Source organism: Mus caroli, chromosome X, assembly GCF_900094665.2.
Source record: "Mus caroli chromosome X, CAROLI_EIJ_v1.1, whole genome shotgun sequence".
Lineage (NCBI taxonomy): Eukaryota > Metazoa > Chordata > Mammalia > Rodentia > Muridae > Mus > Mus caroli.
Genome location: NC_034589.1, coordinates 69,429,367 through 69,454,689, shown reverse-complemented (window position 1 = coordinate 69,454,689; position 25,323 = coordinate 69,429,367). Strand labels below are relative to the sequence as shown.

Below are 25,323 nucleotides of genomic sequence, written 5' to 3'. Positions count from 1 at the left end.
TTTGCCTCTCAAGTGCTGAAAATAAAGGCAGGTACTACCCAGGCTCCTTCTTAACTTTTTATTTTGATACATGGTCTCACTAAATTGTCCAGGCTGGCACTGAACTTGTGATTCTCCCACCTCAGCCACCTATGTAGCTGGAGTTATAGGCCTACATCAGGCTTATCTAGAAAACATAGTTTCTAAAACAAAAAGAATATCAGGCATGATGATGTATACCTCTAGTCCTATCACTCTGGAGGCCAAAAGCAGTAGAATTAATGCAAGTTTGGAATTAATGCCTAGTCTACATAGAGAGTTCTAGGCCAGCCAGGGCTATAATGAAAACCCGTTACAAAAGCAAAAAGCAGAGCCAATGAGAGGAGCCAGCTGATAAAGATGCCTACTGCCAAGTCTGATGACCTGAATTCAATCCATAGGCCTCACGTTTGAAAGAAAAAACTGACTCCTACAAAATGCCCACAGACCTCCACAAGAGTATTATGCCACTCCAGTGCATATAAGCACACAAAATCACAAGATAGACATACTTACAGATAATAGATAGATAACATATAATAAAATAATTTTCTTTAAAAAGCAAGGGCATGTCTTTTGGGGATCATTTTCCTCCTACTGGGTGGTCTCATCCCACCTTTATACAAAGCAAAGTGTCTAGTCTTACTGGAACATGATATGCCCTGGCTGTTTGATATCCATGGGAGGCCTACCCTTTTCTGGAGGAGTGGATAGGGAGGGGGTCAGATGAGAAGTGATGAGCATTGGGAAGAGAGGAGGGAAGGGAAACTTTGGAGGTGGAAGCAAGAAGATTGGGAGTTCATAACCATCCTTCTTAACTACATAGCCATCCCTCTCCACTTGGATTGGTAGTTTTGTTTATTTAATGTCATAGATACAGAAAGCAAATCAAGGGGTTGTCAAAACTGGATTTTAATAGAGTCAGAGAAAATAAATGGTCTAAATACCATAAATTCTATACTTTAAAATGGTAAATGTCATGGCATATTAATGAAACATCTAATAGAGCTGTTGTTTACAAAGGAAAAGGCTAGATTTCTGCCCCTCAAAAATGAAAGTTTGGGGCTGGAGAAATGGCTTAGTCAATTAAGAACATTTGTTGATCTTCCAAAGAGTTGGGGTTCAATCCTCAAGGTGGCTCACAATGCCAGTCCCAGAGGACCTGACACCCTTTTCTGGCCACTGTAGGCATGGTACCCATGTGGCACACAGACATACACACAGGCAAAACACCCATACACATAAAATTTTTAAAAGGATGCCAGGCCTGATGACATACACCTTTAATCCTAGTATTTGGAAGATAGAGGTAGGCCTCTTTTTTTGTGAATGAGGATAGCCTGATCTACATAGTAAGTTCCAGGTCAACCAGGGATACCTAGTAAAACCCTGGAGAGAGGGAAAGGGAGGGACGGAAGAGAAAGGAAAGAACGAAGACTGGAAAATAAATAAAGGGGAAATTTCAAATGAAAGTATGTCCTCGGGGGCTGGTGAGATGGCTCAGTGGGTAAGAGCACCCGACTGCTCTTCCGAAGGTCAGGAGTTCAAATCCCAGCAACCACATGGTGGCTCACAACCATCCTTAATGAGATCTGGCTCCCTCTTCTGGAGTGTCTGAGGACAGCTGCAGTGTACTTACATATAATAAATAAATAAAATTAGAAAGTATGTCCTCTGGGGTTCTATCAGTGCCCACGTATTCTTCTATAGAGGTAACTTGCACATCCTAGAGGCATAGCATTCTGAATTCATGGGTCACTGTCACCTATCAGCTTGCATTCAGAAGGAGCCCCTAGAACAGAGGATATGCAGAGTCAGCACCCCCTTGCTTACTACATTGCTAATAATTTGTCCCATCCAACTTTATATACCTAAGATCACAAATGCACGCTCATCAGTAATTTTAAGATGACAAGATGTCACATCAAGTATGTAGTCCTAAGCACAGGGTCCTGGATGACCCTGCAGGACACTAAAGTATAGGTATAACTTTTCCTTAACCTACTTTAGTAAGGGTTCAACCTCCCCTCTAGCCCACCGCTCACTAGAGGTGAAAAAGAAAGTTTAAGAGGATATGGGGTAAGTAGAACTGTTTAGAAATAGTTCTTTGGTGAGATTCCAGTCTTCATTGTCCATAGTCTTGTCCTCTACCATAACACCAACATGAATCAGCAGCTGCAGTCCAGTTCACTTGGCAATCACCACTCATGAGTCAGCAAGAGCAGTTCAATCCAGAAGAAACTGCAAGGCTCGCCAATCAGCTTGAGTCTGCAGAAGAAACTGCAGGAACCTCATGAGAGGTTCTCTATGAAGTCACCACAAACAAAGCTCAGCAATGCAATGTATGGCAAACCAATACATGTGTATCATCAGCAAAGCCTACCAAGGCAGAGCAAGGCAAACCAATGCTCTAGCTCCCATTGTCTATGTGGTCATATGTATATTCTTTCTAAACATCAAGTGTCCTTTCACATGCCTACTATAGCAAAACATCCTCTCACCTGTATCTGCTTCCGAAAACATTTTCACATGTCTCCCTTGGCAAAACATCCTTTGACCTGTGTGCCCCAGCAAAGCATCATTTGACATAACTGACTTTCCAATAAAAACCAGAAGCTTCCACTTCAAAAAAGCCCTGTGGGCTCCCTGAACAAATAGTCTTCACCAGGCTTCTGGAGCTCTCAGGATCATTAGACCAAGCCAGCAGCTGGCCCAAATTCATATCCTTGTCCATGGACCCAGATCTACCCTAGCCAGCTGCTCCACCCATCTCCCTAACCATCACCAACAAGTTCAGGGTGTAAAAAGGCTTCATCCCTTCAGCTCCTACTTCTCATGTCTATAGGGACTCACTGGTAGCGTATCTCTCAGGGCTTCACCAAGTTGTGATGGACAGAGGCTGAATGGGTCTTTCTTGTGCCCCCTTTCAAGGGCACAGTGTTCAGAGTCTTTAGTCTCCTAGTCTATACCTGATAATTAACTAAGCTTAATAAAAACATCAAACCTGACCTCACCCTTCAGACTAAACCTCAGGCACACACAGCTCTACAACTTGCATCCACATATTCACATATGTCTGACAATGTGTCACATCTCCAGTAAAGCCATCACAGTACAAAAGAGTACAGCTGATGCTTTCCTGTTCCTACCCTTCCTCAACCCAAATGTGGCTCACTGCTGGAACTGAGCCACCAAGCAATTACAGGTAGAAAAGGTCAAAACCTCAGCTTGATCTGGCCTGCCTGCTGAGGAGCCAGAGGGCATAGGAGGACCAGAAAGACAGAGATAGAGCTGGGAAGAGCCTTTGAGACTTTTTGGACTTTGAGAAGCAACCAGAACGGATCATCCTTCCGTTTCTGACAGAACCTCCAGAATCCTCCCTCTAAAAGCCACGTATGGCACGTGCCTCTGAGCTCAGCACTTCACAAGTCCTGACCATAGGAATCATGAATTGAAGGGCAGTGTCAGCTACATAGCACATTTAAGAACAGCTGGGAAACATGAAAGACCATCTCTCAAAACAAACAAAACCAAAAATAATTCACAATGATGTTACTGTAAGAATGTAATGTTAGAACTCAGACCAAACTACTGCTCATGCCCACAAAGCCTGAAGCAGCCCTTCCATTCCCACAGATACTGACAGGCCCCCTACTGAAGGCATTTTCTATTAATGCCTAACAGACTTCCAGGTGCACCACACATCCTGGTCCCCACGTCCTTCCCTGAGTTCCATCTTAAAACCAAAGAACCTTGCTGCAAGCTGGCACTATAAACCATCCCTCTTCCTCAGAGAGCTATAAGCCAGGACTGTGACACCACCTGGAGAGCTCTTGCTCCTCTTTGGAACCCCTGTTTCTGGTGCTGAGGCCTGGACTCTCCTCAGATCCCCTGCCATGCTGCTGTCTCTTTGTCCTGAATATTAATAATTCTTCTAATAAGTTTCTTACCCCCACCAAAAAAATCTAACCCAGTGTCTCTCTTCAACATGCATCCAAGACCTCTCAGTTACCAGTTTCTGAGTGAAACTGGGTCATTTTCTTTCCAGAATCATAGCCCCAGTGACAAAACTGTGAAGTGATTATGCAGTGATTAAAAGGTTTCCCTTTGGCTAGAGAATAAGAAATCAGGAGAAAGTGTTCACAGACCAGCTTCCTGTCTGAGCAGAAGGGCAAACTGGAAATGCTATTAAGTAACAAGTAAGATGACTATCCAAGACTTCTTCAGGAAAAGGATAAACAGGTCTAAATAGAGTCCTCCATGGCTGAAACCAGTTTTATCCTATTCCACCCTTCTCTGTTTTCTCAACTAAAGTCAAAATATGGAGTGTCTGTATGAATGGCTAGCACTTTGTCTACTAGCAGAAAAGACTGCCTTCCTGAGATGAAAGGCTATTTCCCTGATGGCACTTGTTCTCTGGGTTAAACACTACCTATGTCACATAAAACTGTGATCAAATAAATTCAGGATTTTCTCTTCTCAATCTTCTTTTTGACTTTACTCAGCATCAGTTACTATATTAAGAATCTGCTTTATTATTGTTCTGAGACAGGGGTCAGTAAATGGAACTCTGGGTAGCTCTCCTGCCTAGGCTTCCCAAGTGCTGGGATCATAAGCATGCACACATGGCTTTAACATAAAGGTATTGTCGTTACTGTTGGTTTGTTGGTTTTTTTTTTATTTTGTGTGTATATGTGAGCACCTACATATATATATATATATATATATATATATATATATATGTGTGTGTGTGTGTGTGTGTGTGTGTGTGTGTGTGTGTGTACCATGTGCATGTCTAGTGCCTGAGGACATCAGAAGAGGAAGGATATCAGTTTCCTGGAATTAGAATTATAAGTGCATATGAGCTACCATGTGAATACTAGGAACCAAACCAAACAGGTCTGTGACCTTTTTTTAAATTTTATTTTTAATGATGGTTCTTAAACGCTTTAACCTCCCTTTTAGCCCAATACTCACCAGAGGGAAAGAAAGGATATGGGGAAAGTAGACCTGTTTAGAAAGATTCTTTGGAGCAACTCCCATCTGTGCAGTTCAGTTCACGTGTTAGCAATGACAGCTCAATCCACTCGCAAACACATCATGGATACACCAACAGTCCAGAGTCGGGATAGCAAACAGGAATCAGCAGCGGTAGCACAACCTAGCAGAGACAGCCAGGCCTCAGCCTCTGCACAAGTCAGCAAGAGGGACCCCAGAAGAACACCAAAAGAAGTTCTCGGCTGTGCCTCTCTCAGCAAAGCAAAGATCAGTGAGACCAACGAGCATTACATAGCCAGCTCTATAAGCAAACCTAGCTCAGCCTCTGTCACTGTCTATTGGGTTCTATGTATACCCTCCAAACATCATGTGTCCTCCATGGGTCTTGCCTCAGCACATGCATCTGTCTCAGCTGACATGACTCTGCCAATCAGCCCGAGTCTGAAAAAGCGGCAAGAAATTTCTTGTGTGTTTCTCTCTATGGAGTCCTGACAAATACAGCTCAACTACACAACATAAGGCAGACCAATACATGTATCATTTGCAAAGAATTCCTCATCATGTGTCCTTTCATGTGCCTGCTTTAGTGAACATCCTCTCTCCTGTGTCTGCTTCAGCTAAACATTCCTTCACGAGTCTCCCTTAGTCTTTCACATATGTCCACTTCAGCTAAATGTTCCTTCACATGTTTGCCCCAGAAAAACACCATTCAACCTTACGTTTTCACTTCACCGGTCCTCTGAAAGAGCAGTAAGTGATTTTATCCTCTGGGCCAGCTCTCCAGCCCTCTGGTTTGGTTTGAGACAGGACTTTACTGTGGATCTCAGGATGCTGGCATTGGACTTATGCTATTGTATACCCTAGGAGGGCCTCAAATGTGTAGTCATCCTCCTGCCTTAGCCTCCCAAGTACTGGGATTACAGGCATATAAACAACACCTAGTTTTTTCTATCAGCTTAAAAACCTCCCAAACTAGGATGCATTACAGTCTTTTAGGACACTACATAGAACATATTGACTAGGTTCCAAATACAATACTTTTAGGGGTAGGGATGTAGTTCAGTTGATAGAGTGTAGTTCATGAAGCCCTATAGGTTCCATTTCTAGCGATACATAAAACTTACAAATGTAGTGGCACACTACTGCGATCTCAACATGTATGAGGTGGAGGCAGGAGAATCAGAAGTTCAAAGGGGAGGGGCGGGAGAGAGGTAGGAATGAAGAAGGAAGAAAGTTAGCTACAGGTTTTCAATATTCCTTGAAGAATGCACGCACGCGCGTGCGCACACACACAATGCTATTCAAGTTTTTTTTTTTTTTAATGATACAAACATGAAATCTTTAAAAACAAAGATGGGGTTTTAAAAACACCAATACTTAATACTACAGCATTTCGCTAACTTCCCTACCCTGTTCAATCTGGACAGAGTACAGTGGCTTTCTAAATCTACATGCAAAATCTCACACATATTTTTGTTTGCCCAACCAAAATGAATCAACAAAAGTGAAATATTTAGAGGTTTGGTCTGAAGAGATTTCTCAGTGATAAGAGTATGTATTGCCTTTCCAGGGGACCCAGGCTTAGTTCTCAGCACCCACATAACAGCTCAGAAACATCTGTAACATCTGTAACTCCAGTTCAAGGGAATGCAACACCTTCTTCTGGCCTCCAAAAGCACCAAGTATAGACGTGGTGCACAGACATGCATGCAGGCAAAACAGCCATACACACAAAATAAAACAAATAAAATACATTTAAAATTTAAAAATAAATAAAATTTATCTGTCAAATGTTGAAAATGTGGACTAGAGCCAGATATGCTGTCATATCCTATAATCCCAGCATTTAAGAAACAGAGACAGGAGAACATGGAGTTCAAGGTTATCTTTGCATGCACAGTAAGTCTGAGCTTTTTTTGTGTTCACTTCACTCTGATTTTATTACATGTATTTAAAGTTAGTGTGCATGTGTGCAGATACAGGTGTCATAGTGAAGAGACACAAGGTAACCCACCCTTGTCTCTGTGCGCTGAGTCTCACACTCCCTAGTCCCCGTGCCAAGTTAAACAGCCAGCACTCCCACCTTGGTGCAGATGTCCCCTACCTTTGAAGGAGGCAGAAAATTAATGCCCTTGAAGTGATAAGGCTCCCATTCTTGAGCTATGAGAAAGAGGCAAGCAAGTGTTCCCAGACAGCTATGGCCAACTTGTAAAATTACACTAGCCTCTGATTACAGAATGAGTTATTTCTTCCCAGGTCAAAAAGATCCTTTTCCAGATGTATGGTCCCACCTTGCTGTTTAAACAAACATCAGTTTTGAAGGATAGCATTCCTTTACTGCCTGTCATGTAATGCCAAGGCTTGAATGCCCCAGCTTATGCATCTCATTCATATATATATATATATCTCCCAAAGCCATTCCTAACCTGTCGAGCAGGGAAGGCTTTGTCCAGACTTGAATACTAAATACTCTTCAGTGTCTTCTGCAAACTGGGCATAACAATAGCACAGCAGTGGAAGTTAGAAGATAACTGCCCTTTTCCTCCCCAATAGCACTATATCATAGAAATACATATACTATTGTATCAATTCATTTTTTTCAATTTTTTTATTTAGGGAGGGGGGAACACACACATGCCACAGAGCCTGTTTTAGTTACTTTTTTTTTAAAGATTTATTTATTTATTATATGTAAGTACACTGTAGCTGTCCTCAGACACTCCAGAAGAGGGTGCCAGATCTCGTTACGGATGGTTGTGAGCCACCATGTGGTTGCTGGGATTTGAACTCTGGACCTTCAGAAGAGCAATCGGGTGCTCTTACCCACTGAGCTATCTCACCAGCCCTTTAGTTACTTTTCTATTGCTGTAACAAAACACCATAACCAAGGCAACTTGTAAAAGAAAATATTTAATTGGGGGCTCATGGTTCATGGGGTTAGAATCCATGACCATCATGGTGGGGAGGATGGTAGCAGACAGGCATGGCACTGGAGCAGTAGCTGAGCATTACATCTGATCCACAAACAGGAAGCAGAGAGAGCTAACTGGGATTGGCATGGGCTTTTTAAACCTCAAAATTTGCTCCAAGCCAGGCAGTGGTGGCACACACCTTTAATCCCAGCACTTGGGAGGCAGAGGCAGGCAGATTTCTGAGTTCGAGGCCAGCCTGGTCTACAGAGTGAGTTCTAGGACAGCCAGGACTACACAGAGAAACCCTGCCCCCCCCCAAAAAAAAACATGGTGGAAGGTTGTGATAAACACTTGGGATTTTCCTTTCCACACATGTGCCCCAGTACACATACCTACACTGAACATATAAGAACATAGACACATATCTACATTCACACATATGACACATACAAATGATAGGGGGAAAAAAGAATTAGGACATTATAGATAAATCTAAAAGTCCTGATGGGCATGTTGTCATGGATTTAATTTCAAGATTTGGCATGTAGAAGCAGGAGGATTAGCAGTTATATGTATATGTAATATATATGTATATGTAAATTATATAGAGAGACATATACATACATCTATACATATAGGAATAGGTACTGGTAATGGCTGCACAACACTGTGAATATAATTTACACCATTTAATTGTATTTTTTCCAAGACAGGGTTTTTCTATGTAGCCCTGGCTGTCCGGGAACTCACTCTGTAGACCAGGCTAGCCTCAAACTCACAGAGATTCACCTGCCTCTGTCTCCAGGATACTGGGATTAAAGGCATGTGCTACCATGCCTAGCTTTAATTGTCCATTTTAAATGATAAAGGGCTGAAGTTTTTTTGTCAGCCGTAAGGCATATGTATGTCAAAAGCCATACATTTAATTTTCAGAACACACACACACAAAGTCCTGGAGAAAATAGACTAAAAGTTTGTCCCATGAGTCATAAAAGACCTGGATCTCCACCTATAATCCCAGAACTAAGTAGGTATAAGCAAGAGGTCCAAGGACATCCTTGGAAACATAGTGAGTTAAATATACGAAATTCCCATCTCAAAAAATATGTAGCAGGACTGGGTGTGTTAGCATATGCCTTTAATTCCATCATTCAGAAGGCATTTAATTCCATCATTCTGTACATTTGAGGCCAGCCTGGTCTACAGATGCCCTTGACCACAAGCATTGGAGAGTGCCTATGAGGAAGTACTCAGTCAGTATGGAAACTACTGTATTTTTTTTAATATTCATTTTGTTGTTGTTGCTGTTACTATTTTATCTTTACTTAATGTTTTATTTTAAAAATTAATTATTATTTTGTGTGTGTGTGTGTGTGTGTGTGTGGAGGAGGAGGAGGAAAAGGAAAAGAGGAGGAAGAGGAGGAAGAGATCAGAGAGGTGCCAGATCCCCTGAAGCGGTTGTGAGCTGCCTTATGTGAGTGTAAGGAATCCAGCCCGGGTATCCTGCAAGAACAGTATGTGCCCTTAACCACTGAGTCATCTCTCCAGCTTCCTACAATTTTTGAAATTTTATTTTATGTATATAAGTAGTTTTCCTACATGTACGTACGTGTGCCACATGCATCCCTGACGCCTGAGATGGTCAGAATAAGACATCAGATTCCCTGAGACAGGTTTCATGCAGCTAAGGCTGACCTCAAAGTTGATAAGTGGCTGAGGATGCTTTGAACTCTTTATCCTCCTCTCCTGTCTCCACTTCCCAAGTGCTGAGATTACAAGTGTAACCAAATTGAAAATGCTATAATGTAACCAAAACAGTGCTTCTGTAAACTTTTCTGTATTTTGGAGCATTATGGAAGTGGAGTGGAGTTCCTGTAAGTAAGAGCATTGGGTCAAAGGACAGGAATGCAGCTGCCTGAGACACAGATAGATCCAGCTTAAAAGGACTGGCCCAGCTGCCCTGGCACTGTAGGCGGTCAGGGGAAAAGGCTCAAACATGAGGGTCAAGAGCAATGTTCCAAACATCCCTTCACTGATTGATACATAAAACAGAATGCTCTCATGAAAGAACACTAAGCAGAAAGAAAGCAACCAAAGACTCAGGTTTACCTCCACATGTGCTTCTGAACCTTCCATGCTCTTAAACACATATCAACCTTAAGTCATTATCTGTGTCCCCACATCCATCCTCTTATGAGCCATGAAAGCTCTGATATCAAGTCACAATCGGAGCTTCAGCTCATCAAATATAGAAATACATCTCTCACCTAAGAGGACGTGTGGAGGAAGTGGGAATGGGGGCTCTGGTGTTTTATGCCAGTAATTCCAACATTTGAGAGCCTGAAGCAGGTGAATCGCTCCAAGTTTGAGAACAGCCTGGGTTACATAGAGTTCTAAGCAAACATGAACTATAAAGTGTATAGTACCTCAAAGTCTAGAAGGAGATTTCATCTTGAAGCAGTGACATTGTAGGAAGCTAGGCGGCTCAGCTTTAGCACAAGAGGAGTGCACAGCCACATTTGGTACCTCCCACCCAGCCTCTGGAGGAGAGGGAGGAGACCGGTCTGGAGGTGGAGCCTCCGTGAGGACCTGCGGACCCACAGCACAGCCTATGGGCCTATGGCGGAGCGACGCCTGTGGGCTGTGGCCTTTGCGGGCGGCCATTGTCGTGCCTGATAAGCTTTTCTACGTGACTCACCTTGCTTCACCTAACCGGCAGAGCGAGACAACTGGGTAACTCCCTGATCCGGTCTGCTTCTCCCTACAACCAGGCAACATCCTTGGCCCGCCCATTCTCTGCCACCAGCCTCGAGCGGATCGACCTGAGCCCCGGGCCTAGCACCGGAGGGATCCCGGTCGAGAAGAACCATTGCTAAGCTCCAGTCCTGGAGTCTACTCTTAGCCAGACTGTGAGGCGCAACGGATTCCTAAGGCTCTCCTGGCCAGGCAGGACTTCTCCCAGCACTCACGAGGAACTGAGCCTGGACTGGTGTTTGGAGGAACAAGTCATAGCACCGATCGCTCCCAGCACAGACTTGCCCCTGCTCCCACCCCCAAACCTACTGTCTCCTGTTTCATTCCCCCCAGAACCCACAGTTCCCAAACAGTGCACCTGCGGGAGATCCCAACCCAGCTGGAGAAGTGGACATGAGGTTGGCAGGTGGGTGGCTTCCACAGCAAACTGAAGAGAGGCCAGGTGTCCTAGTGCCTGTGTTAGGAGAGGCCTGGGTGGTCACTGGTTTGTTTATATATTAATAGATGACTGTGCACAAGCACTTATTTTATGAGCAAATTCACCTCTGAGGACTTCAGCTTCCCAAACTATAAGTTAAGGATTGATTTTATATAGAGAGATAGATATAGATAGATGTTGATAATACATATAATCAATATATATAAGTTAACGATTGATATATACATATATATATATATATATCCAGAGATTGAATGGATAGAGAGGAGTGGATAGTAGAGATAGAGAGATGTAGCCAGAAGAGAACTGACTTAGGTGCCTTTGTGGTTGGGTATGATCTAAGTGGCAGCTCTGCTGTCAGTTGGACTACAAACATGAATGTGCCTTGGAGGGACAGTTTGGGGTGAGAGTAGAATTTGAAAACTGGTAAAGTAGCAGCTTTGTGGATAAGTCCAAATTGGACATTAAGGAACTGGCTGGGAGGATATGAGTTCAAGACAGATCTGGGCTGGAGGTGTAAGGTGTCATTGCTGCAGGGTGAAATCTCCCATACAGTATGAAGATGGGAGAAGGCAGCCTGGAAAAGAACACCTTTTGAGGAGAGAGTAATGGAACACAATCTAACCAACAAAGGGAGTCCCAGAGAATGGGGTCAGGAGGCAGTACTGTCCTGGAATCTAGTAGTGAAGTGTCAAGAAAGAGCAGACAGACCATCAGAAATGTGACATCATGAAAGTCATAGGTGGTCTGGTTTGGAAGGTTATTTAGTTGGTGTTATGGGAGCACAACTAGATTGGAAGAATTTTGGGAGAGAGTTGGGGAGTGAGGTAATAGAAATCACAATGTAGATGACTTTTATGTTTATGCTGGGGGATGGAAGCCAGGGTCTTATGCATGCTGAGCAAATGCTCTACCACAGAGCTATATCCCAAGCCAGAATATATAAGTTTTTAAAGAGTTTGGTGGAGAAGAGGAAGATGAAGAGTCAAGGAATGAGATTTTTCTTTCAGGAGCTCTGTTTCATCTTTATCTTACTAAGTTAGGACCTGTTGATAATATGAGAGAAAGTGAGATAGAAAGGAGTCTTAGCACAATGTATCTGAGACAGGCGATATCTTGATGGATCCTGAAGCAGGTAGAAGGACTGGTCTTTACAAGGAGTATAGAGCTTCCAACAGAACAAGAGGAAAGGCAAAGCAGATGGGTGAACTGTAAATATTCTGATAGTTTCAGAGGCCAGATGCTGAGGTTGGTGCTATGGAACCTTCCCAGAGCATGAGTTCTAAAAGGCACCTCCAAACCTGCTGGGGAGACCCAAACAGAGCAGCCTCAAGATTTGAACTCACTTTCTTCCGTCTACTAGGAGGAAGTTCAAGCCTCTCTTTTGGGTCTGGTAGATAGCGATTGGTCCCCCACCTTCCAATCGTACCATCACTTGTTCCCAAGTAGAAGGGGAGATCTGGTCATGTGAGGTAGTGGGTTATTGCAAGTTTTGTTCACTGATGTCTAAGATAGTCCTGCTCTGTGTCTATCCTGCCTGCAGGCCCCCTGCGCATCGTGGCCCTAATCATCATTATGGGTCTCACCTGGATCCTAGTCACCATCCTCCTAGGTGGTCCTGGTGTTGGCCTTCCTCGAATTCAGCAGTTCTTCACCAGTGAGTGTGGGAATCCTCTTGATTCACTATAGAGGTGCCCAATATGGGTTATGGTGGTTGGGTTTCCCATTACCTTCATGGCAGGCTTCCTTTTGCTGCCCTAGGTCTATCTTCTAACACAAATGCATCCTTGTTCCCACAAACCATCCTAGAGAACAACACCCCTAATGTAACCAATAGAGTGGAAGTTGATAGAGTAAGAGTAAGGAGTGGAAAGGCCTCCATTGATTATTAATCATCTTCGACTTTTGGTTGAGCTCTGAGACACACAAGGGATTTTGCACCTTGTCACTGGTGCCAAGTCACCTAAGCACTATTTACAATTCCAATTCATCCTTTTCCTGAAGCAGGCAGTTTTACATCAGGGCATCATTGAAACTTGAGCAGTGAACATGCCAAGTATAGCCTGACTTGGCCCTGAGTCCCTGAGCCTGGTTGTTCTGCTGGAGGCTCCTGGAGGCCTCCATGCTAACAGAAAAAAACTCTCTACTTACAGGCCCAGAGAACTCAGTGACTGCAGGTAAGCCTCCTGTCCCTTCCCTATTCCCCCCTGTACCTGTACTTCATACTGCCTTTTGTGACACCCCTGCCTGCTGTCAGCCAGCCCCACTAGGATTTCCATTCTCTGTCTGGCCTCTCCCAACTATCATAGGCTTCTGGGCTGTGAACCTAGTACATGAGTTAGCCACCATCAGAAGATGAAAGGGGCGGGCATAGGAAAAAACATTCCCATTCCAAACAAGAGACATTGGGATGAAGTAGGGGCTCATGGTCCTAAGCAAGTCCCAATCATAGCAGGGCAAGTTCTAGATGTCAAGGCCTAAGAAGAAATCTCTATATCATTCTCTAGGCCCACTGAAGTGACTGCATCCTCTGTGCCCTCTTTGGCCTCTTCATTCCTAGCTCTGTATTCAAAATCAACCTACCTACCTCCCACCCTTCCTTCCTTTCTCTCTTCCCTCACTTCTTTCTTTCTTTCCTTCCTTTCGTCTTTCATTCCTTTGTTTCTTCCATCCTTGTATTCTCATCTCAGTTCTTCTCATAGGCTGACAATATTTCTGTTGGTATAAATCTCTAACAAATTTTGCTGGCCTTTCATGCAGTTCCTGAAGGCCTAGGTTATAAGACAAGACAATCCTCCACAGATCCATTCTGTATAATCCTATCTCAAGTCCAGGCTTCTGAGAGGTAGGAGCACACACACAATCATGTGCTTCCTTTCCTTAGCAAGTTCTTAGCCAGCCATCATCTTTGTGTTCTCTCGAAAGGATGCTTTTTTAAAAGTTTTATAGTGCTGGGAATTAAACCCAGGACCTTACACATACCGAACAAATACTCTATACAGAGCTATTTTTCTAGCCCATAAAATGTTTCAGGTTTTTTGACAGAGTTTTACTCTATAATACAAACTGACCTTGAACTTACTATGTAGCTCTCAAGCTCTATATTCCTCCTGTGTTACCCTATCAAATTCTGGAATTACGGGTTTGACATGCATTCTCAATTTTTGCAATATAATTAGGCTAACATTTTCTTTCTTTCCCTTCCCTTGTGACAGGGCTTAATAAATGTGAGGCTATCATTAAAATCACTATAAAACCAAGGGTAACCTTAAATTCCTGATCTTCCTGCCTCCATCTCCCAAGTGCTAGGATTACAAGCATATGTCTGGCTAGCCTGAGATTTTTCTATATATTTATGTCCTATTTCCTTCATGATTAATATTTTCCCCAACTGTTCTCTATTCTCATTTTACCATAAGCAGCAGCAAGGAAAAACCAGACCATACCTTTAACACTGTGCTTGACAATTTCCTTTGCTAAATATTTTACAAGCTTTCTCTCCTACAAAACAGCAGAACAATTGACGCTTTATAACAAGGATAAGCTTTCCTCCCACACCCAATAATGGCTTCTTCGACTCACTTCTAAGGTCTCACCAAAAGATCTATAATATTCATCTTCCTAGCAACACTTTGTTTAGGGATGTAAGTGAAAGATTTAACAGAAGAATTTTTATTGCTGTTTCTTTCTGAGCTTGCACCAGAATTGTGTTTACTGTCCATATTGCTAAATTTGTTTTAATATAGAGGCTTACTATACAGGCCAGGATAGCCTTGAAATCATGATCCTTCTGCATCATCCTTCAAAGTTCTGGAATTACAGATATGCAGTACCATACCTGCCTTCACTCTGTATTCCTACCAACAGGGTTTCGGGTTTTCTTTGTTTTTGTTTTTGTTTTTGTTTTTGTTTTTGTTGTTTTAAGCAGTGCAGACTCTTTCTACTGTACACCTCAAAACTCTAGCTTTTATCCACTCTACCCAGTTCTAAATCCATTTTCACATCCTTAGGTATTTGTGGTATTTGTTTATATAAACCCCCAATTCCTGGCACCAAAACCTATATTAGCTTCCTGAAGCTACACTAAGAAAAGCAGAATAAAGCAGGTGCCTTAAACAACCAAAATTTACTTTCTCACAATGTTTGGAACTGAGAGTATGAATGAAAGTGTCAGCAGGGCTTTGTTCACTCTGAAAGCTCCAGGCAAGGGTCTTTCTGTGCCTCTGCAGATTCTAGAAGCCTTCTATGTGCCTTATCTTATAACTGCACCACTCTGCCTTTTGCCTGTACTGTCTCACAACATCTCCTGTATGCTTTTGTCTCATAAGGACACCAGTCACACTAAGTTAAGGGCTCAACATGCTCCATTATGATTTCATCATAACTTATCTATCTGTAAAGACCCCGTTTCCCAGCCACATTCTGAGGAACTGAGAGTTCCAACTCCAGTATAGTTTATAGGGTCATAATTCAAGCCATTACAGAGGTCATCTCCACCCTTACTCTGAAGAAATACAGAGGCTAGTAGAGCACTGTGCTCTGCCCATCCACCTTAGCTCATCTACTTTGGTCTGTGTGCCTCATTCATGTAGCTCCCATCCTGACTTTCTGGACCCTCTGCTTTGTTCTAGTTGTACAAGGGTTCTAATCCAGCTGTCAACCTCCTTTCCCTTTTCCTACCAGTAGCAGAAAAATCTAATTCTTGGAGTCCCTAGCTCCTTGCCAACACACCACTTGGAAGCATCCTCATCTTTGGTGTGAGCCCCACCCACCTCCTCCCCCATTTCAATGCTCTGTAGCTATTCCTTCAGCCCTGTGGCTGGTCCTGACCTTTACCCTCAGATCTCAGGTGACACCAGGGCCAGGCATATGGGTCACATCTGCTATCATTACTCAGAACCAAGGGCCAGGAAGTACAAATGCGGCCTGCCCCAGCCTTGTCCTGAAGAGCACCTGAGCTTTCGAATAGTCAGCGGGGCTGCCAATGTCATCGGGCCCAAGATCTGCCTCGAGGACAAGATGTGAGCATATGGGCTGGGAAGTGGGAGGGGAACCTGAGGCCAGGTCTATAAAGGCCAAGGGCTGATGGTTATGTGAGGAAGAGCAAAGCTGATATGTCCACAAGAGATCCTCTTCCCTCCCCCCTCCCCAGGCTCATGAGCAGCATCAAGGACAATGTGGGCCGTGGCCTGAACATCGCCCTGGTGAATGGTGAGTCCACCATGTTATAGGGTCAGAATTCAGATTATAGAAGCAGATACCATGGTATGGCCTGTCCCCTCCACTTCATTACTGCCTATGCAGGTGCAGGTGGCTTCTGAGCACTCCCCAGGAGGCTTGAGAAGAATTCAATACCCGCTGAAAGTAGTGACAATAATGGTAGATGCTTAGGACCTCAGATGCCAATGGCTCTATGGGATGTAGCTCTGTGAATGAGAGGATGACAGGACATGTTTGAGGCTTCTAGAAAGGGCTGCCACCCACCATATTTGAACCTGGGCTGGAGGCTCAGGTAGTAAAATGGTATGTCCCGGCTTGCTCAGCAGATCTTTTTCTTGATACAGGGGTCAGTGGTGAACTCCTAGAAGCCAGAGCCTTTGACATGTGGGCTGGAGGTGAGTGGCCACCATAGCAACCTACTGTATATATTTCTCCCTGAAATCCTGCCCTCTGTCTTTGCACTTAGCTGTTCAAGTATTGCCTTGGATTTACAAAATACAGGGGATGGGGAAATCTGTCTGGATTCTGTTTTGTGACTGGATGACCCTAGCTTCTTTACCAGTTAGTCTGTGTTCATACTGATGGTCTTTGATGTGGAACATCTCTGGCCCGGTCCCTACTTTGTTTTCCTCATTAGAAGAATATTGTTTGGTGGGGAAGGGCTGCTTGGTGGAATCTGAAGCTCCATATTCTGTGGGCCCATCTCCACCAGATGTCAATGATCTCTTGAAATTCATCCGGCCACTGCATGAAGGTACCCTGGTGTTTGTGGCATCCTATGATGATCCAGCTACCAAGTAAGTGACTGCCAAGTCCAGCTTCAATCTTGTTCCAGTACAGTAATAATCTCCAGTTCACATTCCTTTCTACTGTGTGACAGGATGAATGAAGAGACCAGGAAGCTTTTTTCTGAGCTGGGCAGCAGGAATGCCAAGGATCTAGCCTTCCGTGACAGCTGGGTGTTTGTGGGAGCCAAAGGTGTGCAGAACAAGAGCCCTTTTGAGCAGGTACAGCAGAGAACCTGGCACCTCTGCCTCCTGTCCCTGGCAACCTGACCACCCCTTCTCAAAGCTTCCCTGAATTCTACCCAGCTGGGTTCTGGTCTCTGTCCCTGACCTATGCCCTAGTGAGGCCTGGCCCCTTGTTATCACCATGGGAAGAGACAGTAACTTTGATCTCTCCTGTCCTGTACATATTTCAACCTAAGGAGTCTTTAAATGTCAAATTGCACATTGACCAGAGTATACCTAAGAAATCTTTACAAGCACCTTCAGGATGCTCAATCCAGGGATATTGCTCACTTATGGTGAGTGTTTGTCTAGCATACACGAGGCCCCATGTTCAATCATTAGCATTACATAAAACTGATCAGGGGAGACATCTGTAATATCAACACTGTGGAAGTAAAGGCAAGAGGATCAAATTATCCTTGGACACATATCAAATTTGAGGCCAGCCTGGACTACATGAAATACTGTTTCAGATTTTAAAAAGAAAAAAAGATGCTCACTACCATCCTAGCCTTGTCATAACCCAGTTTTCCAGTTTATGCTACACACTCCTTTCTCGCCTACCCTGGGTTCTCTCTTAGGGTACATCAGTCAGGGTTTATGCTAGCAGATGCTAGAGAGAGGAGGCCCCCTGGCATCATCCTTACCTAAGGAGGCTCTCAGCAAAAAGTCTTAGGTAGGCCTCCAAGCACTGCTTTCAACAAATACAGATTTCTCCATTGCTTTGGCTGACAAAAACAACCCAAGCTCATGCCTCCCAAGACCCTTCATCCCAAATAGGGCAGCAGCTTCCAGCATTTCCCTGAAGCCAGGGCTATATGGACTCCCTCCTGTCCACGGTGGCCCATCCCTAGTTCACTTATAAAAGAATAGACCACTGCAGCCATCCCCAATTTTCCCTGTGTGAAGGGAAGGGCAACAGACTGAAGAATACCCTGGTGTTTGGCCCCTGAGAGCCAGGTCATGACTTCCTATTAACCTCTACAGCATATGAAGAACAGTAAGCACACCAACAAGTATGAGGGCTGGCCAGAGGCCCTGGAGATGGAAGGCTGTATCCCTCGAAGGAGCATAGCGGGCTAGCACAGCAGAGCTCTGGAACCAGACTGAAGGAGGCAGCATGGCACCAGTGTCAGGTGGAGACTGTGCCCCATGCCCAGGCATGAGGCTTCCCCTCCCTAACACTTTAGGGCTTGAAAGTGGCCTCGAGGTGATGGGTGCTGCAGGGCTGGCCCATTTCATTTTGTCAGGGAGCTTAGGTACCTGTGTCCTTGTTTTCCTAAAGCTGATCCCACAGTCAGTTCCCACCCAGCCCCTTCCTCTGCCCCTCCTGTGTCATCTTCTATTTCTTGAGTGCCCCTCAGAGGCAAGGGTCTTCAATGTTTGCCCCTCTCACTGGAGCAGGTATTGGGTAGTTTGGGACATCTTCAAGAAACTCTCCCTCCCAGAGGCACTGTACTGCTATCCAACCCTGTTTTCAGTGTGATCCTTTAAGCCAAATCAGAACTAATTGGATGACTTCTGCAAGCCTGAATGGAGCAATCTGGCCTTAAGTGCCCAAGTAGCTGGAGTCCAATCAGAGTTCCTCACAAGGTGTATGGCAGTATGCAGTCTGTCAGAGGGCTCACCTTCTAAATGACCTGTTTGTTAATAAACTAATTTCTTGCAGTGGAATAAAGTGTATTCAGATGTCCTCAGTGGAGAGTCAAGGGTGGTGTTGTCCTGTGTGTGTGGAGAAGACAGATAAGTCCCAGAAGCTCAAGCAACACTCTTGGAGCTTAAGCAGACAGCCTTTTGTCAACAGACCCTGTGGCCAGATGTGGCTCAGATAGGAGGTAGAATAGCTCCCAGCTGACATTACTCATGGATTTGATTAGAAAGATGGTTCTGTTCAAAGGAACTCAAGGAAACTCACCACCTCTCACTAATCCAGTGAGAGTCTATAGGGGAAAAGATAGGAATTAAAACCAGTACAGGCACTGAAATAACTCCAGGAGTGCAGAAGCAGCCTGGTTCCAAAAGGGAAAGAATACAACTTGGAATTTCTAGATGAGAGACATCAAGGCATAGTAACTTGAGGATCCCATAAAGCATTTCTGAGGTGGCCATGCCAGGGGTGATAAACTTAGAAGTCCTAGTGTGGCAACCTGCTTTCTAAGCATTCAACCCGTTGCTGTTCAGTAGTAAGTCTCAAAAAAAAAAAAATGGTGAGGGCAAATCAGGCCTCAAGAAATGAGAGTAGGGCTGGGTATGGTACTTGTACATCTATTATTCCAACACTAGGCAGTTGTCTTAGTCAGGGTTTCTATTCCTGCACAAACATCATGAACAAGAAGCAAGTTGGGGAGGAAAGGGTTTATTCAGCTTACACTTCCATACTGCTGTTCATCACCAAAGGAAGTCAGGACTGGAACTCAAGCAAGACAGGAAGCAGGAGCTGATGCAGAGGCCATGGAGGGATGTTTCTTACTGGCTTGCCTCCCCTGGCTTGCTCTGACTGCTCTCTTATAGAACCCAAGACTACCAGCCCAGAGATGGCACCACCCACAAGGGGCCTTTCCCCCTTGATCACTAATAGAGAAAATGCCTTACAGCTGGATCTCATGGAGGCATTTCCTCAACTGAAGCTCTTTTCTCTGTGATAACTCCAGCTGTGTCAGGTTGAGACAAAACTAGCCAGTACAGAAGTGGAGTGAAGGAGAAGGATCAAAAGTTCAAATCAAACTGTGACTACTTAGCAAATTCCAGGACATCCTGGAGTACATGAGGTGCTGCATCCATAAGGGTGGGATGGCTTATTAGATAAATGTACCTGCTGCCAAACCTGGTGATCCCTAGAACCCATGCTAGAAGGAGAGAAGCAACTTTTGCAAGTTGTCCTCTGACCATATGTTAGACATGTGCATGCACATACACAAGTAAGTAAATGTTAAGAAAGAAAAAAGAAAAAGAATGGAAGTAATTGATGGCGGGAATATGCTGGTTTAGAGGTATGGGGTGCCCAGGAGAGGCATGCTAGGGAAGAGATAGTTGTATATCCAAGACTAACAGAGTCAAGCAGGAAAGTCAGCAGGGCTCAGCTCTTTGTCTCAGATGTAGTGGTGATAATAGCTAACACCCAGCCCTCTAAGTCTATACTGAACTCTGTGTGTGCCTGTGTGTTTGTGCAGGTGTACTCATATGGATTCATGTTTGTGTGCATTCATATGGAGGCCAGAAGTCAACCTTGAGTGTCCTTCAAATGCTGTCTTTATTTGGTTTGGGTTTTTGGTGGAGTTTGTTGCTGTTTTTTTGGAGAGAGTTTTGCTTGTTAAACAGGGTCTCACTGTAGTTCTGTCTGACCTGGAACTTGCAAATATCCTCCTACCTCTACTTCCCAACCGTTGAAATTAAAGGCAGGTGTCAAGCCTAGCATTAGTTACTTGTTTTGTTGTTTTAGAAATGTCTCATGTGGTCCTGGCTGTCCTGTAACTCACAAAGATCTGCCTGTTTCTGTCCCCCAAGTCCTTGGGTGAAAGGCATGTGCCACCACATTCCACTGAGTTTGTTCATTCAAATGGCCTGGAACTCCAAATTAGGTGTAAGGCCTTGTATTAGTCAGGGTTCTCTAGAGTCACAGAACTTATGGATAGGATAGTCTCTATATAGTAAAGGAATTTATTGATGACTTAGAGTCTGCAGTCCAGTTCCCAACAATGGTTCAGTAGTAGCTGTGAATGGAAGTCCAAGGATCTAGCAGTTACTCAGTCCCACATGGCAAGCAGGCAAGGGAGCAAGAGCAAGACTCCCTTCTTCCAATGTCCTTATATTGTCTCCAGATGAATGGTGTATCCCAGATTAAAGGTGTGTTCCACCCACCACACTTTAGGTGTGTTCCACCACACCTTTAATCCCAGATGATCTTGAACTCGGAGATTTAATCTTCTGGAATCCATAGCCACTATGCCTCAAGATCTCCATACCAAGATCCAGATCAGAAACTTCTATCTCCCAGCCTCCAGATAAGGGTCACTGGTGAGCCTTCCAATTCTGGATTGTAGTTCATTTCAAATATATTCAAGTTGACAACCAGGAATAGCCACTTAAATTCCAGGTATCCACCTATGCACCTATGTCTGCCTCCGCAACACTGCTACGATGCCTTTCTCTCTCTCTCTCTCTCTTTTTGTTTTGTTTTGTTTTGTTTTGTTTTGTTTTTCGAGACAGGGTTTCTCTGTATAGCCCTGGAACTCACTCTGTAGACCAGGCTGGCCTCGAACTCAGAAATCCACCTGCCTCTACCTCCCCAATTCTGGGATTAAAGGCATGCGCTACCACACCGGGTTGTCTTTTTTATTTATGTGGGTTCTGGGGTCAAACTCAGGTCCACATGCTTGCACAGCAAGTACTTTAGAAACTAAACACTCTTCCAGCCTCTCTGTACCAGATTCTGAAATATATTCTGGGGGCTCAGTGGTCTTATGTTCTTTCCCCAGCACTGCCAAAAGAAAATTACAATTCTGTTGTCCCCTTTTCAAAAGACTTTCTTTCTTTGAGCCATTTTAAGTTCATAGAAAACTGAGTGAAAATTACAGAAACTGCCCATCAGACTCCTGTTGGTCATAATAAGTGTTTTTTATATCATGTTTGCTATGATATTCTTTGATGTTTGTACTTTTTAATCTTTTTACATGTGTTTATTTTCTGTGCATATGTATGAAAATCAGGGGACAACTTTCAGGAATTGATTCTTTTCTTCCTTCATATGAGTCCTAGAGATCAAACTCAGGCCTTTACCCACTGAGCCATCTCATAGGCCCACATTCTTTGTGTTTTGACAAAATCAGATAATAATATATATCCACGATTATCAAAATGTATTTGTCTCTTGATTCTATTATGGAAATTAAAAAAAAAACTCAAGGTATAGAGAGAATAGAAATCCAGTACACCTTTTACCTGCTTCCACAATGTAGCCAGTATTGCCTCTGCTACACTTAGAATGCTCCCAAGGGAGGTCAAACAAGTCTCAGCTTATTCTTTCAAGATTTTAGTTTTATACAACTTGCTTACAAAGTTCACACAACCCTAGAAAGTCTTGTCACTATTGCCATTGTACAAAAAAGTTAAAGGGCCCTGGTGAGTATAGGAGAGCTACAACAGGACCTAGAGGTTAGGAACAAGATGAGTAGGCTCGCTGGGTTAGCAGCTTACTTCCAGATGAAGCGGAATCTCACTAAATATGCTTACTATTAGCTAGACGGGCAGAAACCCTAATGTGCATCCCAGACAATTATAACTGTCCAATCTTTGTCTTTGTGTGTGTGTGAGGGGGGATGTGTGTATGCACACATACAAGAGGAAGCCAGGAGACAACTTTAGGTGTTGTTCCTCCAGTGCTGTCCACCTTGTTAGGGTATATGGGGTGGGGTACAAATGCACAGGTGTATAGAGGCCAGAGGTCAGCTTTCGGTGTTTTCTTCGATTACTTGCCACCTTAATTTTTTAAGCAGGAATGCTTTTTCATATCTTAATTTTATTTTTATGTGTTTGTGCATCTTGTCTGCACATATCTTTGTGTACTATTTCTGTTCCCTGTGCTGGTAGAAAAAGCGTCTGATCACCTGGAACTGAAGTTACAGAGAAGCCAGTGCTCTGAGCCACCTCTCTAGTCCGTGTGTGTGTGTGTGTGTGTGTGTGTGTACATATATAGAGTTAATTTTTAAATACTTTCTAATATTTAAAATTTTTAAATATTTTAATTACATTTCAATTTACTTTGTATGTGTATAAGTGTATGTGTATGTTTGTATCTGTGTATGTCAGAAGACAACTTGAGAGAATGGGTTCTCTTCTTCCGTCATATAAGTCCCTGCCAGGGATCAAACTCAGGTCATCATGCTTGGTGGCAGGCACCTTGATCCACTGAACAATCCCATTGATTCCCACCTTGTTTTCTTTTTCTTTTCTTTTTTTTTTTTTTGTGTGTTTTTGTTTTTGTTTTGTTTTTCGAGACAGGGTTTCTCTGTATAGCCCTGGCTGTCCTGGAACTCATTTTGTAGATCAGGCTGGCCTCGAACTCAGAAATCCGCCTGCCTCTGCCTCCCTAGTGCTGGGATTAAAAGCATGCACCACCACGCCCGGCTTCCCACCTTGTTTTCTAAGAAACAGTCTCTCATTGGCCTGGAATTCACCAAGGAAACTAAACTGGCTGGCCAGTGAGCCCCAGGGATCCTCCTGTCTTTATCTTCCCATCACTGAAATTACAAACATGTACCCCCTTGTTCTGAAGATTGAAATTGGGTATTTGTGCTCAATTTAACTATCTTCCAGGCCCAAATTTTGTCCATTTGCTTTAAGAATGTTAACTGAGTGTCTTGTTTTACTGCTGTGAACAGACACCGTGACCGAGGTAACTCTTATATAAGGACAACATTTAATTGGGGCTGGCTTACAGGTTCAGAGGTTTAATCCATTATCATCAAGGCAGGAGCATGGCAGCATCCAGGCAGGCATGGCAATGGAGGAGCTGAGAGTTCTACATCTTCATCTGAAGGCTTCTAAGAGAAGAGTGGTTCCCACATGGTTAGGAGGAGGGTCTCATGGCCCACACCCACAGTGACACAATTCCTCCAACAAGGTCACACCTCCTAATAATGCCACTCCCTGGGCCAAGCATATTCAAAGTTTTGTTTATTTCTCTCTCTCTCTCTCTCTCTCTCTCTCTCTCTCTCTCTCTCTCTCTCTCTNTGTGTGTGTGTGTGTGTGTGTGTGTGTGTGTGTTGCACGCCCATGTGTGCCATGTGTCAAAGCCAGAGAGGTCTGGGGACATGAGATCCCTTCATCTATCACTCTGCATTATTTCTTTAAGACATTTTCATATTCATTTCATATTCAGATTCGTATCTCACTAAATCTGAAGTTTACTGTTTTGGCGAGGCTGTCTGGCCAGCAAACTCCTGGAATCCATCTGTCTCCACCCACCCCAACACTGAGGTTACAAACACATGCAGCCATCTTTGGATTTTTTTATAGGAGTGTTGGGGATTCAAATTTAGATCCACATTACTATAGAGAAAGTGTTCTTACCCATTGAACCATCTCCCTAGCTCCTAGGTTTTTGTTTTTGTTTTTCATTTTGAGACAAAATCTCACTCTAAAACCATGCTGCCTGAAGCTCACTAATTTAGGAGCTGACCTCAAACTGATCCTCCTTGTCTCAGCTCTCCCTTTTTGCTAGGATTACAAGTGTAATTGTAACTCCTAGCTGTAAATGTGTATGATCATTCACACATCAAACCCCCCCCCCTTTTTTTTTTTTCCCCGAGACAGGGTTTCTCTGTATAGCTCTGGCTGTCCTGGAACTCACTTTGTAGTATCTGCCTGCCTCTGCCTCCCAAGTGCTGGGATTAAAGGCGTGCGCCACCACGCCCGGCTTACATCAAACCCCTTAGAGCACTACTTCTCAACATTCCTAATGCTGCAACCTTTTTGTTTTGGTTTGGTTTTTGGCTTTTTGGTTTTTTGGTTTTTTTGAGACGGGTTTTTCTGTATATCCCTGGCTGTCCTAGAATTCACACTGTAGATCAGGCTGGATTCGAACTCAGAGTTCCACCTGCCTCTGCCTCCTGAGTGCTGGGATTAAAAATGTGTGCCACCACCACAATGGCATATCCTGTAACCTCTTAATACAGTTCTTCATGTTGTGGTGATCCGAACCATAAAATTATTTTCATTGCTACTTCATAACTATAAGTTTGCATTAAGAATCATAATGTGGGGGCTGGTGAGATGGCTCAGTGGGTAGGAGCACCCGACTGCTCTTCTGAAGGTTCAAGTCCCAGCAACCACATGGTGGCTCACAACCATCCGCGACAAGATCTGGCGCCCTCTTCTGGAGTGTCTGAGGACAGCTACAGTGTACTTACATATAATAAATAAATCTTTTAAAAAAAAAAAAAAAGAATCATAATGTGGCGGGGCGTGGTGGCCC

The 25,323-nt window shown here is 43.8% G+C and overlaps 2 protein-coding genes across 2 annotated transcripts in view; one reads left to right on the top strand and one right to left on the bottom strand.

Moving 5' to 3' along the window:
* Ikbkg (inhibitor of nuclear factor kappa B kinase regulatory subunit gamma) overlaps positions 1-10,438 on the bottom strand; it is a 66,177-nt gene extending 55,739 nt beyond the window's left edge. The window contains exon 1 of the mRNA XM_029473060.1: positions 10,355-10,438. The gene's annotated coding sequence lies outside the window, so the exon portion shown is untranslated. The remainder of the gene's footprint in view (positions 1-10,354) is intronic.
* Positions 10,439-10,487: 49 nt separating this feature from the next.
* Positions 10,488-19,048, top strand: Fam3a (family with sequence similarity 3 member A). Its single transcript, XM_021153034.2, has 10 exons — positions 10,488-10,661; positions 11,016-11,088; positions 12,665-12,778; positions 13,275-13,298; positions 16,019-16,142; positions 16,274-16,332; positions 16,686-16,736; positions 17,054-17,138; positions 17,222-17,348; positions 18,339-19,048. The coding sequence occupies exons 2-10, from the start codon at positions 11,076-11,078 to the stop codon at positions 18,432-18,434; spliced, it is 693 nt and encodes a 230-aa protein (XP_021008693.1). The 5' UTR covers positions 10,488-10,661; positions 11,016-11,075; the 3' UTR covers positions 18,435-19,048.
* Positions 19,049-25,323: the final 6,275 nt, after the last annotated feature.